This window comes from Gracilinanus agilis, chromosome 2, assembly GCF_016433145.1.
Source record: "Gracilinanus agilis isolate LMUSP501 chromosome 2, AgileGrace, whole genome shotgun sequence".
Classification (NCBI taxonomy): domain Eukaryota; kingdom Metazoa; phylum Chordata; class Mammalia; order Didelphimorphia; family Didelphidae; genus Gracilinanus; species Gracilinanus agilis.
The window spans coordinates 529,802,985-529,820,348 of NC_058131.1; the positions used below are offsets into that span (position 1 = coordinate 529,802,985).

At 37.6% G+C, this 17,364-nt stretch overlaps 1 protein-coding gene across 1 annotated transcript in view; it reads right to left on the reverse strand.

Moving 5' to 3' along the window:
- Window positions 1-677: 677 nt before the first annotated feature.
- The window catches only part of BUB1B (BUB1 mitotic checkpoint serine/threonine kinase B), a 58,124-nt gene continuing 41,437 nt past the window's right edge, over window positions 678-17,364 (reverse strand). Inside the window, exons 16-23 of the mRNA XM_044660032.1 lie at window positions 10,114-10,265; window positions 9,762-9,899; window positions 9,402-9,502; window positions 7,539-7,700; window positions 5,750-5,892; window positions 3,629-3,800; window positions 2,034-2,140; window positions 678-879 (exon numbers count right to left, since the gene is read on the reverse strand). Coding sequence (XP_044515967.1) covers window positions 678-879; window positions 2,034-2,140; window positions 3,629-3,800; window positions 5,750-5,892; window positions 7,539-7,700; window positions 9,402-9,502; window positions 9,762-9,899; window positions 10,114-10,265 — 1,177 coding nt within the window. The remainder of the gene's footprint in view (window positions 880-2,033; window positions 2,141-3,628; window positions 3,801-5,749; window positions 5,893-7,538; window positions 7,701-9,401; window positions 9,503-9,761; window positions 9,900-10,113; window positions 10,266-17,364) is intronic.

The window sequence follows — 17,364 nt, forward strand, 5'->3', positions numbered from 1 at the left end:
AAGCAGTACAAATTACCACTGAAATTCACAGCCTGGGGCAGTGATAATGAAAAGCCCACTTTTATGTTGGTTTTAACTTTTACAAAGTACTTCCTCACAACACCCTGTGTGGTAGGTTATGTTGACACTATTACTACCATTTTATAGATGAGAAAACAGAAAGAGTAAGTGCTTTGCATGTTGGAGCTAGGACTCAATCAAGGTCTATTGACTTCAAGATCAATGTTTTCCATATTGACTTCCAATTTATAAATTATAACGGTCAGAATATCAATGACCTTCAAAGCTATGTCTTAGATTTTCTTATCCAGTAAAAGCCAAATTCAAACTCCTGAGAATTACCAAATGAAATTTTATTGTTTACAAAACAAACAATGATCATTAAGGTAAAAGGGACAGAGAAATCCTCGTGAGGGTCAGGTAAAAGGCATCCCTAATGCAGTTTTAGAACAAAATAGCTCTTTAAAAAAGTTCTAAAGAAGGCCAATTCTGGTAACATCATTGTACCAAAAAAATACCAGATAGCTAGGAGTATAGTCTACAAAAAAAAAAAAAAGGCCTAAAGTGTTAATCAGTGCAACAGAATATGCCCTAAAGTAAATCATATTACAGTTCACATTTTCCACAAAAGCCAACCTTATCTCTAGGGAGGAGAATGAGAGACAGTAACTGCTATGCTAGACAGGTTGGGAGAGCAAAGCCCCTGAGTTGATTAACTTTTCCACTTTCCATAAAGCTTTGTCCAACTGATTTTGAAAAGAGTCATCAAACACCCTACTTGTTTCTTCTTTAAGCTCTCTTAGAACAGACACGGTGGACTCATCACTGGCATTTAGGATTCTCCCAAAGAACTTGCTCCACAAATCACTGTTTGTTAGCCTAAAAACACACAAAGCCGTTTTCAGTAGGGTTAGACATGTAACAGAATTCAATCAAGATTCTTTTTGTGGTTAGCCAATAGAACTATTTTGCACTAAGATGTAAGAGAATATATGTCAAAAGAGTTTGGATGCCAAAAATGAAAAGAGGAAATGATAATATAAGTTTGTCAAGATGCTAGAGTCATATCTTTTGCTATCATAAATCCATGCAAAGGGAAGAGGAGGGAATAATAAAGTAGCCCATGCCTCTCTGCTGACCTCCAGTTTCCCATCTCCAGCTGTCTTTGGGATATCTCAAACTAGATGTCCAGTAGATATCCTTAATTCAATATGTGCAAAACTGAACTCATTCTCTTCCTCCTTAATCCCTCCCTGCCTCCTAACTTTTCTATGACTGTTGAGGACATCACCACTTTGCCATGCAACCAAGTGTCATCTTTGAGTTTCTACCCTATCTCTCACCCCTTATAGCCAATCAGCTGCCAATGCCGGTCAATTTCACCCGTGCAACATCTCTTTCACAGACATCCCCTTCTCTCCTCTGATCCTGCCATCACAGACCCTCATCACTTCATGCCTGGAATACTGCAATATCCTGCTAGTGTGTCTGCCTGCCTCAAGTCTCTCCCCACTAGTGATTTTCCTAAAGCACAGGTCTGACCATGTCACTATTCAATAAACTCCAGTGGATCCCTATTACCTCTAAGATCAAACAAAAAATGCTTTGTTTGGCATTCAAAGCCCTTCATAATCAGCCCTCTCCTACCTTTCTAATATTCTTACACCTTACCACCTACCACCTACCCCTTCAATCCTGTAACAATGGCCTCCTTGCTCTTCCATGGAACAAGACACTATGCTTCAATTGCAGGCATTTTCTCTGGCCACACATCAGTCACTTAATAAATGTTTACTGACTGACAATGCTTTTTCTGCACTCTATATATTGAAATGTTCACGTCTGTTATATAAAGACAAGTTTTTCACACACTATCTCATATAATCCTTATAAGAGTCCTATGAGATGGGTAATGGAGTGTTATTTTTGTTTTAAAAGAGAAGACTAGGCCTAAAGAGTTTAGGTAACTTGCCTGAGATCACCTATCTATGAGAGTGAAAGAGCTAGAGACAAGTTAATTTGGTAATACTTACTTGGAAAGGCTTTGGAGGAGTTTCCATTGGGAACCATCCCAGGCAACCTGCAGATGATCCTTAAACAATAGCAAATGTGCTAAATCAGCAATACCAATCAGGTCTACCTGAAATGAGCAAAAGAGTCCATCAGCTAAAGTAATTCCCCATTAATTACCATGGCAGCTAATAAAGGAAAAGTTTGAAAATTGATATTGAGGTGCTTAAGTCCATTTCATGATCTCTTTTTCAGCAGTCTAAGGCTAGTTCTTTACTCATCAAATGATCTTATATTTATGCTATTTTTTATAGGTATTTCTCATTCTTATTAGAATATAAGTTCCTTGCACGTAAAGATGGCCTCATTCTTTACCCTTGTATTGTCAATGCTTTGCATAGTGCCTAACACATAGTAAGTGCTTAAGAAATACTTGACTGAAGGGCAGCTAGATAGCATAGTAGATAGAGCATCAGGCCCAGAATCAGGAGGACCTGGATTCAAATCTGGCATCAGATACTTTCTAGCTGTGTGATCTTCAGCAAGTTACTTAGCCTAGCCTTTGCCCTTCTCTCTCAAGTGTTGATGCTAAGAAAGAAAGAATGGGAGGGATGGAGAGAGAGAAAAAGGGGGGAAGGAGAGAGACAGAGCAAGAGGAGAGACAGAGAGAAGGAGAGGGGGGGAGAAAGACAGAGAGAGAGGGAGGGAAGAGGAGAAAGAGAGAGAGGCGGAAGGAAGAGGAGAGAGAAAAAGATAGATCTGATTGTCCTCTCCACAGAATTGACCAGCAGGAACAACTCCAGGAAATGGCCTTATGAAAAGGACAAATAATTATTAGGGGAAAATAGATTTGGGGTTTTAATTAAGAGTTTGGTAAGTGTGAATCCTGTCAGACTGTCAGACTACCTTGGGTGGAACTTGGAGCTAAGGTCTTGCTTAGGAATTCTGTGAGACCCGAGGAGTTTGAAATTCTGTTAAGTCCAACTGTCACAGATTCTCTCTGGTGTTCCCTGCCCACAGAGGAGGCAAAAACTTTGGCTCTTGGGAATTCCTGGAACCAGAGTGACAGTTTCCCCTAATAACTTAAACTGACAAACCTAGTCTTACATTCCAGGCAATTTATATGTATGCCAGCTGCCACCTAGAAGAAATATACATCATTCGTAAGATATAAGTTAGTACATTAATTATGAACAAATTTGTTTATCATTTTATTCTTATTATCCTATTTCCATGATACTTTCATATACTCACTAGGTCTTCTGCAACAATCCTTTGAGGCAAGAACAAAGATTGCTTTCATTTTATAAGTAAGGAAATGAAAGTTCAGAAGCTGTGTCTTGACCGTGGTCACATGACTACTAATTGGCAGCTGAAAGAAGAACTCACTCTCACTTGTTGTCTGTACTGGTAGGGAGAGGGTTGTGGGGAAGGAGGAGTCTGTAGCATTGTATTCCTTAGTGAAATAATGACACAGCTCTAGAATATTTTACTTTATAAGATATACAAAAAAGCAGGATACACGGACAGAGATAAATACAGCTTTTTACAGCATGCTCAGAAGAGGAAGGACCCAAGAAGCCGTCACCACCTTTGTCTGGGACTGTTATACACTTACTTGGTAAGGAGAAACACAGTTAGCAATAATTTTTTGTTCTTCTAGGATCTGTACAGTGCGAAAGCCTTGTAAGGTAGGAACATCTGGCTGTGCCTTCAGGTCTACACTGTAGGAGAAGTCCACAATTTTCAAAGCCTGGTCATTTTCATTACAGATACAGGTATTGTTAATCCTAAGCATGGATTCCAAAAGGAAGAAAAAGTGTTAAGTTATATCATCCCCAGTTGCTTTGGGGAAAAAACAGACTAGAACAAAACAAAACCTGTATTGCAGTTACTTAGCCATGCCTATGGCCCCCTCCAATGGTTAGTTCAGAATCTGCAAGAGTAGTACTCCAATGAAGAGGGAAGTGTTACTTGGACAAAGAGGACACTAGGGAAACCATTTCAGAAGGTATACTCAAACTAGTTCACAGTTATTTGGAAACATTTTTACTGAGTGGCTACAGCACAACAGGCAATGGGGGCAGTGGTGTGTGGACCTTAGCTCTCATGCATGACAACAAATATCACATACTGATTAAAAGTTGTGATAAATGAGGAAATGAGCATGTATATACAAGGCAAGCTATAGTTGTGTTCACAGCAATCAGATTGTGCTTTCTAAAAACTGTTCATACTTTTCCTCCTTGAAATTATCCAGAAAGAATAGGAAGCTGTTCTTCTTAACATTGAGTTAGATCAGTGGTTCCCAAACTTTTTTGGCCTAGTGCCCCCTTTCCAGAAAATATATTACTTAGCCCCCTGGAAATTAATTTTTTAAAATTTTAATAGCAATTAATTGGAGAGATAAATGCACCTGTGGCCATCACTGCTCCCCTGGATCGCTGCAGCACCCACCAGGGGAATGTGGCGCCCACTTTGGGAGTTAGATGAAATGAAAGTTTCAGATGCTCACACTGAGAAAAAACCTGGATTTTCTACTAATTTGACACTGTTTATCCATCTTTGTCCTCACCTAACACATTTTCCTAGAAATAAAGATTTATCTTATTGGGTCTCAGCATTTAACTAAGTAATAATTATGTATTTGGATCTTATCTATCTTATGGTATAAATCTGCTCACTAAATAGAGACGCTTTCATGATAACTCAAAAGTACTTATTAACCCCTGAAACAAAAGAACCAACCATATTTCACCTCCAATTTGCTTTCTTCTCTTTAGATAGTTAGGAAATAATGTACTCTCAAATAATTTGCCTTTATAACTAGTCTCAATTGCATACATTTCACTTAAACCAGGAAAGGCTATCTTTATTTTTTTATTTGAAAAATTTTATTTAATTGATTTAGAATATTTTCCCATGGTTACATGATTCATATACATATCTATCTATCTATCTATCTATCTATCTATCTATCTATCTATCTATCTATCTATCTATCTATTAGAGTTTTCCCAAACACTTTAAGAATTGAAAAAAAGGCCTAGGCTTTATGAGGTTAAGTTTTCTTATGGATCCAAATCTCTGTGTATTTTACTGATGCCCCCTGGTGGCTTGGGGAGAATTTCCTTGACCAGGCCCAAGATCAAATGCCACATTTCCCAAGGAGAGCTGTAGAAAGTTACAATTGTTGTTAGCAGTCCTAGCTGACTTGTACGGCCAGATAGGATGAGTAGGCATTGCCTACTTCATTCTCAGGTTTTGTGATCTAGAGTAAGATATTGTGGGTTCACTAGATATCCAGCATATAGATACAGGTACAAAACGGAAGGTTTTTCTGGCCCCTTTCCCTTCTATATAGTTCATAATATCTAGTATATTTAAAAATCCAAAGGCACCAAAGTCAACATCCTTCCCACAAATTAGGGTTCTACCGATTGCTCAATAGTGGCATTTATTTGGGGATAAGGCCAAAATTGTTTTCCTCTTCTCGATGGAAGACTCAAAAGATGATATTAACATCAGTCAGAAACAAAACCAAACCTATAAGCTATAGGTGGTAGTCTCAAATAAATTCCTCTCTAAATTTCTTTTCTTAATTGTTTCCAACCATCACTGACTGTTAGGAAACAGAAATTTTATTCTTAAATGCATTCATGTTCATCAAAAGATGTTGCAAGTATTCTGAGTCTGAAGGAAGGGCTGGTGTGAAACACTACAAAGAACAATGACCCACCTGTTTCCAAGTATCAGACTCCTAGGACCCAAATCTCCATGGACTATTTCTGCTCTATGTAGCTTTTCCACTAATGCCAACAGGTTGTGAATAAGTAAAATTGCTACCTCAGGATCAGTGAATTCACTGTGCTGGAGAAGATCCTAGAAACAGAAGACAAAGAGAAAATGAATGAGAATGTGTCATAAACATCTTTGTTCCCTTGTTTCAGATAGTTCACATCATAGAGTATCAATATTTCTAATAAAAATTTGAACAAAACTTTACTTCTCAGGACATTCACTGTTCATCCTCTCATCTTTCCTTAGCTCCTTCCCTTATTAATACACACTCAAGTTTTCCTATTTAAAAAAAAAAAAAAAAAGGAAAAAGAAAACCAAAAAAGAAAAAAGCCCTTTGCTAAGTCCTTTCCCCACTCAGTCTCAAATTCTCTGTGAAACTAATTTCTTGAAGGGGTCAGTATTTCTTAATGTCCATTTTTTTTTTTTTAATACTTCTCAACCCTTCTGAAGCATTTGAACCCAATTCTTCTTGAGATACTTTTCTTTCTTGATTCTTATGAACTATCCTGGTTCTTTCATTCTGTCTCTTGCTGTTTCCTTTGTGGACCCTCCCATCATCTAAATTTGGGTTGTCTCCAAGGTTTTATTTTCAGCCTTTTCTCTTCACAACATTCTTCTTGGCAATCTCAACTACACTTACTGGCTTCAACTACACTTCTCTAGAGCCAACTTCTAAGATCCAGCTCTAGCTTTTTCTCCCAAGATGCAGTCTGTATTTCCAGCTTACTGTTGAACAGCTTACTGTCAAAATGGGCACTTCCAATATATACCCCAAACCAAACAATCACCTTTCAAACCTCCTCAAATCACCATCTCCTTTTGACTACCTTATTTTTCTTATCATTTCCCCAGAAATTGAAGTTCAAATCTTTTATCATCCACTTTTTCCCCCTCATTCTTCAAGTAAAACTAGTTGCCAATTCCTTCTAAGTCTATCCTGGTTATTAGTCCTATCCATCATACCTTCTTTTCTACTCCTATTTCCATTATCTTAGGTCAGAAATTCATCATTTTTTTTTGCCTGAATTATGATAACAGTCTAAAGTAGTTTCTCTATTTCAATCTCTGCTCTCTCTGATATATACTAAACAACACTGCCAGATTACTACTGTAGGGCCCTGGGCAGCTAGGGGGCTCAGTGAATAGAACACTAGGCTTGGAGGTAGAAGGTCTTGCATTCAAATACTAGACTTCAAACTTCATAGGAACATTGTAGTCATCTCCAAATCCCCTGCAGCACCTAGTTCAGCAGAAGTTATCTACATAGCAGGTGCCAAACAAGTATTAGTTAAATGAAACCTTCATTCAATCATTGCAGTCAAACTTAAACATCTTTCTGATAAACACATATTCCAGGGGCAGCTGGGTAGCTCAGTGGATTGAGAGGCAGGCCTAGAGACAGGAGGTCTTAGGTTCAAATCCGGCCTCAGACACTTCCCAGCTGTGTGACCCTGGGCAAGTCACTTGACCTCCATTGCCCACCCTTACCACTCTTCCACCTAGGAGCCAAAACACAGAAGTTAAGGGTTTAAAAAAAAAAAAAGGTAAAAAAAACCCCAAAAAACATATATTCCAAATAGAGATGCCTGTCCAAAATAAGTGAGGGGAAGAAGCCAATCCAATGACATCCAGGAACCATTATCAAAATCTCTGCTAAATGCAAGCTATATTTCACTACTTGAGAAATATAGTCATATTATACTTTTAAAGAAAGTATTTCAACAAACCCAAAGTGTGAAACAATTTGTACTCTGGTGCAAAATAATACAGCCATCTTGATATAGATAACAGCTACAGTCATCACTGAAATTGTGTTCAAATTCTTCATTCAGACGCTCTCTTAACTTGAGAATGATGTAATAATCCCATGGTACAGGCTGAGAGTACACCTGAAAATGATTATTTAAAGATAAAAATATCAATTGTATTAATTAATCAATTAAGTTTATATTTCCTGACTCTTCCCTTCTTCCTCTTTCTCTGTAAAGCACTAGTAGCTCTATAGGGGCGGGGAACACTGCAGATAATGTCAAACTTTTCCCAATGTTTGTTTTGATGAAATGCTTTTCTCTCTCATTTTTAGTCTGTCATAAGATTGTTCTTTGGAAGCTTACTAATTTTGGGATGGCAAAGATGATATAAAACAAAAGATATCAATCAAAATTATTTGAAATATAAACCAACCAGTCCATCTTAATGGATTCAATTACAACAGGGCTGTGACTCAGAAATCTCAAGCTCTACAAACAGCTGCAACAAAGATGTGACCATGGCTAAGTCATCTCTGTGGCAGTTCCACTTTTAAAATGGACTAAATTCTGTTCATTGTTTGGGAAGGCAGACCAAAAAGTTGGTCAAGTGAAGTCTTTTAAAACTTTACATGCTGAGGCAGCTATGTGGCTTCATGGATAGAGAGCTGGGTCTAGAGACAGGATTTGATTTCAAATCTGGTCTCAGATACTTCCTAGCTGTGGAACCCTGGGCAAGTCACTCAATCCTAATTGCCTAGTCCTTACCACTCTTCTGCTTTGGAATCAATATTAATTACAAAACGTTTGGCATTTTAAACACACAAGTACTACTGCCCAAGAACAAAAATGTGTTATGTGCAGCCCTTTACGGAGCTGTATAGGGGTAGGTAGATGGCACAGTGGATCAAGTCTTTAGTTAGGAAGACCTGGGGTCATATCTAATCTCAGGTACTTCCTAGCTATCTGATCTGGGAAAGTCACTTCAACTCAGTTTGCCTCAGTTTCCTCATCTATAAAATAAACTAGAGAAGGAAATGGCAAACCATTCCAGTATCTTTGCAAGAAAACCCTGAAAAGGCATCATGAAGAGTTAGACATGACTGAAAACAACTGAATGACAGTTATGTATTTGTATGAATGAAGGAAAAATTATTGGCATGGTCGTCTAAATTCAATGGCCAAATAGTACAGGACAGAGTAGTATCACCTTACAGCTATCCTTAGCCAATAACACTAGTACCTTTATGTGTGCTGAGAGTGGATGGAGGTATAGAAGAAACACTCCTAAGACTTTCCTTTACCTTGGTATGAAAAGAGAAACTTGTTTCCTTATCATTGGTCTTTGATCCAATTCAGTCAGTGGTTGATTTACTAACTCTCTTCCTTAAGCACACCTTTAGCAAATCTTTTCTGAAATTCTGATCCAAGCTAGAGTCTTCCAAGTTATCTTTCCTGGATCAGGTAAAGACAGAATTTCTGTCTTGTTCTTTACTTCCTGGAGTAATTATGGGAATCTTTTCTAGGCAACAGTGGTCTCTGCCATTGCCAGTTCCAAAACCTAGTGACTTGATGAAGCAGAAAGGCCAATCTTGCTTGATATCTAGTTCCTAGTTATGCCTACACTCAGTTCCAGATCTGTAACCACAAATTTCTGATGAATTCTAATTCTTGTTATTTGTCCCTGGCCTAAACTAGCAATTGGTCCTTTTATCTACTGACTTTCAGGAAAGGGAATTTTGTAGATTTCTGGGAAACCTAAAAGTACCAAATACTCATATGGTTACTGATGTTAGATAAATTATGTAAGATAAAGCAGGGAATATAAACATTCTGTCCTACCTTTATCATAGTTAAGTTTGCAGAGTTGCCTTGAGCTACCCGAAATATCCTGTAGTCTTCACCAATTAAGTTTTCCTGTTGGATGCAGTAATCTTCATCACCTGTTAAGAATTACTTTACTTTTATGAATTATATTAAGTATTGCTTACACTTAACCTTAATGTCTGACTTAAGAGCAAGAAATATTGCCATATTTCTAGAGGGACATTTAGAAGGACTTTCAAAATCACTTGATAATTTTCATTAAAGTGAATTACTATTGGTGACTAAGACCTGGTTCATTGATATTTTTTATTTCTATAACTTTTGCAATAGCATCCAAGTATTTAGGTACCAAAGCTTCTCTATGACACTTACCACCTAATTCAATCTTTTTTCCCACTTCTAACTCAGGCATGGATTTCTCTTCTAAATAGAAATCTGGAGAGGTTCTTAGTTCTGGCAGTGAGTCCAACAGTTGTCTACGTTGCTCTAAGCACCAGGGTGAGTAAGAATTATCTGTAGAGGCAGAAGCAAAAGTGTTATCCAATAAATATGAACTTAAAATAGAAAATTTAAAAGAAGAACAAAAGAGTATGTGACCAATATTTACTTACCAAAGTCACTTCCAAGTCAAGGTCACATTCTATATATTTTAGGTATTTCAGGGTTTGTGCCATTTCTCCAAAACATAAGCCAGAACTCAGAGATACTAGGAATTGGAATCACTTACCCAAAGGATGAATGATGCTCTCATCATTAGTAAGTTCCAATTTCTCAGGGATCTGAAGGCATTTAGTTGAGGAAATATTTGAAATTGAGGAGGCAGAAGATCCTGAGAACCCAGAGGAACAGGTGTTTTCTTGACTATTTTCCACGATTGGGCTGAAAGAGCCACAGGTGAGTCAATCTCCAGCAGAAGTAATAAATGCTAACTTTCTCACCTCACTGAAATTCATTAGTTGAAGTGGCAGAAAGGATTAAACTCTAAATTCAACTGTATTTTTTTTTCAAAAAACAAAACAAAACAAAAAAACACTGTTTTTCAACAATATGCCAACTAGTTATTATTGTTTTTTAACAATAGAACAATTTTGGGGCAGCTAGGTGGCACAGTTGATATAGTGCCCAGGCCTGGGGTCAGGAGGTTTTAGATTCAAATCTGACCACAGACACTTCTTAGCTGGGCAACCCTGAGAAAATCACTTACTTAGCCTCAATTACTTAGCCCTTATATCTTAGAAACAATGCTAAGATAGAAGATAAGGGTTAAAAAATAATTTCCAGATATACACCCTCCATACCTTCCCCTTGTGAAGCTTCCCTTACAAAGGAAAACAGTTAAGCAAAACTGACAAAGCAACCATAACCTTAGTCTCTCACCTCTACAGGGAAGAGAAGGGTTTCTTCTCCCTTCTCTCAGATTAAGTTTACACTGCATTAATTTTATAATTATATAACATCCAGTTTTCTTTAGATTTTCCTTTTACATTATTATAGTTATTGTATATGCTGTTTTTCCAATTCTATTGAATTCACTATTAGTTTACCCAGATCTTTTCAATTTTTCTTTCAGCAGCTGAAAATCTTAATTTCTTAAATCCAATTGATTTGCAGGTAGACTCTGAACAGCAATACTTAGCCATTTTAACATGACAAGCAAACTTGGGGTTTCTGAGGCATCCAACAATATTTACCCATCTTGCTGATTTAAAATATTACATTTGACACATTTGGCCTATATAGTTATATTATTTGTAACTGAATTGATTCTACATTTTCTTTCACTTTTTGTTCTTGTTTGAATTTTCACTCTTTTGGTAAACTAGGCAGCAATAGAAGTGAAACTCAAATTATTCAATTTGATGAATACAATGATCCAAGATAATTCCAAAGGACTCATGATGAAAAATGCTAACCACCTCTAGAGAGAGAAATGATGAACTTTGAGAGCAGGTTGAAGTATGTTTTTTTAACTCTATTTTTCTTTCTCTTTTTGGCAAGATGGCTAATATAGAAATGGGTTTTACATGACCTCATGTATAATGGGTATTATATTGTTTGCCTTTTCAATGGGAGGGGGAGGGATTGGAGGAAGGGAGGTAATTTGGAACTCAAAATTGGAAAAAAAATGAATGTCAAAAAAATAAAAACAAGTTGGTTCCCTTTTAGCATACTTTATAAAATAATTAGTTTTTGGATAATCTTCAGGTTGTTATTTTTGTGGCTGAGGAAGTAGGATTAGTTCACTGCTTTGGATTTCCCACTAGGTTTGGTGCATCCTTTTTAACTATTCCCCATTCCTTGACACATTACTCTTTCTTTGCAAAGTTGATTGTCGTGAATTCCTACTTTGCTTATTCCTATTTCTCCACTGATTCCCCTACTACCATAGTCTGAGCCCAAGACAATTTGATTTCTTAAACCTGTATCTGTATTCTAATCAGGACTACTTCTTCAAGGCCAACTCAACCTGATTCACTCATTCTCCTAAGTCTGCTGCTCCATTGATTCCTTAGGAATCCTACTCTATACTCTACAAATGCAGAATTGAGCTTTTCAATTATCACTCATTGCATGCCCTTTGTCTCCCCAAGGAGCACCATGTCTCTTGCAAAAATTCACTGAAAGTCAATCTTTCTCTCATGCTCCTCAGTTTACAAGACTAAGAGGGAGAAGGGTAGAACTCATTTGTGTTCTCCCTCTTTCATACTATTCTCCTAGAGTCCACTCAATTCATTTCTATCATCTTTTCTCCTATCCTTGTTGTTCTCCCCATCTATCAACTTCCAGGTTACTTTCCAAAGCTGTTCTGTGACTTTTGAACTTCATTTCCTGCCATTATCCTCAGGGATCTCAAATTGAAAGTCTGTTTAGACTTTACTTCTTTCCCCATAAAAGGCAATGGGGAGGGAGATATTGATAAATAGTTAAAATTATTGAGGGACAGCTGGGTAGCTCAGTGGATTGAGATTCAGGCCTAGAGATGGGAGGTCCTAGGTTCAAATCCAGCCTCAGACACTTCCCAGCTGTGTGACCCTGGGCAAGTCACTTGACTCCCCATTGCCCACCCTTACCACTCTTCCACCTATGAGCCAATACACAGAAGTTAAGGTTTTAAAAAAAATAGTTAAAATTATTTATGAAACCGTAAATATACCCACTAAGAAGCAAAGGATTTCTAATGCTCCTGATGAGAATATTTAAAATTTCCAGGGCTTTCTTACTCTTTATCAATGGTTTTCAAGTTATGGTTTGGAGTCTCCTGGGAGTCCCTGAGAATCTTGCAGAGGGTCCATGAGATCTAAGCTATTTTCATAATAATACTAAGATGCTGTTTACCTATTAAAATATGCCTCCCTTTTCCAACTACAAATCTGAGGGAAGCCAGTTTTCCCATATATTTCCAACTAAAGCAACGTATCATAATATATTGAAAGGAAAAGAAGATTTGAGAATCTAGATATCTTTTATTAAGGAAGATATTAGGGGCAGCTATGTAGCAAAATGGATAGAGTACCGGCCTGGAATCAAGAGGAACTGAGTTCAAATCTGGTGTCACACTTCCTAGCTGTGTTGACCCTGGGCAAATCCCTGATTGCCTAGCCCTTGCTGCTTTTCTGTCTTACAATTGATACTAAGAAAAAAGTTATGGGTTTAAAAAAAAAAAAGAAAAAGAAAAACCTATATATTAAAGAGACTTGCAAAAAAAATATGTAAAAAATAACATTCTCATTAATTTTTTTGTTTTTAAAAATAAGATAATTTCACACAAATGTTAAAATATTATTTTAAATAAATAAATGTTTTCCCACAATTGTCCTTTAATTTTAAAGTAAACATTGATATAGCCCACAAAAACAAAGGTTTGTGGGATTTTCAATAATTATTATTTTTTTAAACTCTTACCTTCCATGTTAGAATCAATACTGTGTATTGGTTCCCAGGCTTAAGGGCTAGTCCTGTGATGGAGAACCTTTTAGAGACAGAGTGCCATGCCCCTCCCCCCCTTTACCCCACATGGGGAGGGAGGAAGTGCTCCCATTGGGCTATTGAGTAGAGTGACAGGTGATGCTAAAAAATGTCTTTGGGCCTGGTGGAGAGGAGGAGGGGAGTAGCTCTGTCTGAGTCCCTCTGCCTTTCTAGTAAGGGACTCTGGAGGGAAGAGAGTAGCCACGTGCCCACAGAGAGGGCACTCATGTCATAGGTTTGCCATCACTGGGCTAGGCAGTGGGGATTAAGTGACTTACTTGCTCAGGATCACACAGCTAGTTAGTGTCTGAAGCCAGATTTGAACCTAGGACCTCCTGTCTCTAGGCCTGACTCTCACTCCACTGAGCTACCCAGCTGCCCCCTCCTCAATAATTTTTAAGGGAGTAAAGGGGTCTTGGGACCAAAAATTTGAGAAACACTGTCCAATATCTGTGCTCTTATAGATGGTATTAGAGTTTGGCATGGGCCTGGCACATAATGGGCAATTATAATTTATTGACTGATGGGAGACACCAAACTATAAAGCCTTAAACCTCCAAGTCCAGGATATATTATCATACTGTGATCCTGACAAAACTTGCTAAGGCATATCTCAGGATGAAAATAAAAGGAATCCATGCCACAAACTAGCATATGTATCTTGGCTATATCCTTTGGGTGACAATTATAACTAGGTAAGTTCTCCATGAAGCTGAGCTGTATCCTTCCTTCCTTCCTCAAATACTGAACTTAAAAGAATACATATACCTAATGACTCATTTACCACACAATTCTTCAGCGTCTTGAGTGCCAATGATTTCAGCTCCTTTATATGTGAGTCTTCCTCCCTTAGAATGTAAACTCGTTGAGGACTAGGGCTCTCTTTCTTTTTGATGGTATTTACATGGCTTGCACTGAAGCATAGTGACTGGTATATAATAAGTGCCTGATAAATACTTGTTGACTTGACCAAGATTCTGTGATATTTCTTGCAGAGTTTCTTAACTTTTTATCTGTCCTTGACCCCTTGGGTGGTCTGGTAAAGCCTATGAACTCCCTGCTCAGATTTAAAATAAAACCTTGTAATTTAAGAAATGGTAAATTTCAATTAAAGATTAAGAAAAATAAGGATGTAATTACTTTCCCATCAATTCACAGACTCCAGATTAGGAGTCTCTCTTTGAACTGGTACCTTTAAGACTGGTTATTTTGAAATTCCACTTTCCAAACCTAGTTTATTATCCTTCTGCTTTTCCCACTCACTCACATTAAAATTTTTGTCCTTACCATGACCTGCAGGCCCTTGACTCACTCCTGTTTTCCCAGATCATTTCTCCCTTGTCTTCATTTGCCTCCTAATTCAGCCTTATGATCTACTACTAAATAATTCACAAACTAACTACTCTCATTGAATTCCTTTCTCTGTTGACTTTCACTGTTCCGACTCCCCATACTTAAGTAATCTCTACTATATTATTTCTCTACTCCTGTCCTCAAACTGCCCAATATCTCTGAATAAAGTCATGAGATCATTATGATCTCATCTACTACAAATTTATGGTTTACAGCCTCAGATAGGCCCTTGCTATATGACTCAATAACCTTTCTACCCTTTTCATTATTAGCTCCCTATTTCATTCTCTAAAATAACTGCTTGGAATCTTTTTATTCTTACCACACTTCCCTTTCTTTAACATTTTTAGCAGATGACTTAGTTTCCTACTTCACCATGGAGGCTGGCTGAGAAATATATCATGATCTCCCCCGGAACCCACTTCCCTTCCTCAAAACTTCTTTTCTTGCAGTCATCACTCTTTTTCTCCTCTTTCCTGATTACAAAGGAGGTATCCCAACTCCTAAAGCCTTTTAACATATGCCTTCATCATATCCCTGCCAACCTTGTTCCAATAATCACGCCCCCCCCCCCCCAACTTTGGTGCAAAATAAAGCACACATTGTTGGAGGGGCACACAAATGTTGGTTTTGCTTAACTTCTCTGTTACAAGGAAGAGGTCTATTTTGGGGATGGAGCAGGGGTGGAAGATGTCATTAGGAAGAAATAGAAATGCTTTTAAAAATATAAGATTTATCTTAAAAGGCTTTTCTTTGATGTTTAATAGCTGTATGAGTAGCAAGTCATTTAACCTATATGAACCTCAGTGGTCCCTCATCTGTAAAACAGAAATATCTGAAGTAATTACCTCATAATGTTGTTGTCATAATGTTGTTGGTCAGGTAAAATGAGATAATGCATGTGAAGTGCTTTTTAAACCTCCAATCACATTTAATCACCTATTATTTCTGTGGGCCAATAATACTTATTATTATTTTAAAGAGTCTTCAAGGGGGGCAGCTAGATGACTCAATGGATTGAGAGCCAGGTCTAGGGACAGGAAGATCTGAGTTCAAATCTGCCCTGAGATACTTCCAGGTGGTGTGACCTTAGGCAAGTCATTTAATCCCATTGCTTAGCCCTTACTACTCTTCTGTCTTGGAACCAATATATAGTATTGATTCTAAGATGGAAGGTAAAGGTTTAGGAAAAGAAAAAAAAAAGAATCCTCAGTGGCTCTCTAATATTAGCTATAGGAAAAAATTAAAATTCCTCAACTTAGTAGTCAAAGCACACCCATTCATCCTTATTTTCCAATACTCCCCTTCATACATTCTATATTCCAATCTTTCTAATCTGCTTGTTGATTCCAAGTCTACTCTCCCTCCATGCCTGAGTACCAAGGAGAGAATGATTAACATTGTGAAAGGCTGCAGAGGTCAAGGAGAAAGAAGATTGAGAAAAGGTCATTAAGAGACCACTGGTAACTTTGGAGAGAATAGTTTTGGTAGATAAGGTCAGAAACTGGTTAAGAAGAGAATGATAGTCAGAAAGCAGATGGAGGTACTTATTATAGGCAGTCTTCTTAAGGAGTTTAGCTACAAGGCTATATGATAACAGTTACTGGGGATAGAAGGATCAAGTTACAGTTTTCTGAGGATAGGATAATCAATGGCGTGTTGGCTGATAGAACTGTGAACTGATAAAATTCTGGAGGGCAATATGGAACCATGCCCAAAGGACCACAAAACTATGCATATCCTTTGGCCCTGAAATACTATTAGGTCTGTATCCCAGAGAGGTCAGAAATAGGGGAAAAGGACCTACCTGTACAAAAATATTTTTAACAGCAGTTTTTGTATTGGCAAAGAAGTGGAAACTGAGGAGGTATCTATCAATTGGAGAATGGCTGAACAAGCTGTGATAATGGTTGTAATGGAAAACTATTGTGCCATAAGAAATGATGAACAGGATGAGTTCAGAAAAACACAGAGAGATTATATGAACTGATGCAAAGTGAAGTGAGTAGAACCAGAACAGTAACAGAAATATTGTATAATGATCAACTGTGAAGGACTAAACTATTATCAAGAAAACAAGATTCCAAGATAACCTTAAGGGTCTCATGATAAAAAAAACAAAAAACGAAAAAAACCTCTATTCACAGCCAAAGAAGGAATTGGAATCTGATGGCATGACATACTTCTCTTTATTTCTTTCATGAGTTTTTTACTGTATATACGACATGTGTTTTCAGCCATGACATGAGGAATATGGAAATATACATTGCATGAAAGCACTGGCACAACCAATATCAGACTACTGGTGGGGTGAGGGGGAGAATCTGAATCACAAAATGTCAGAAAACAACTGTCAAAAATTGTTTCTAAAGGGGGCAGTTGGGTGGCTCAGTGGATTGAGAGCCAGGCCTAGAGATGGGATGTCCTGGGTTCGAATATGACCTCAGACACTTCCTAGCTGTGTGACCCTGGGCAAGTCATTTGACCCCCATTGCCTAGCTCTTACCACTCTTCTGTCTTAGAACCAATATTGGTTCTAAGATGGAAGGTAAGGGTTTTTTAAAAAATGGTTTCTATAGGCAATTAAAAAAAAATAAAATTTAATTTAAAAAAATCATGAGCATGTAGGAGACAGAAGGGAAGAAGCTAGTAGCCAGGC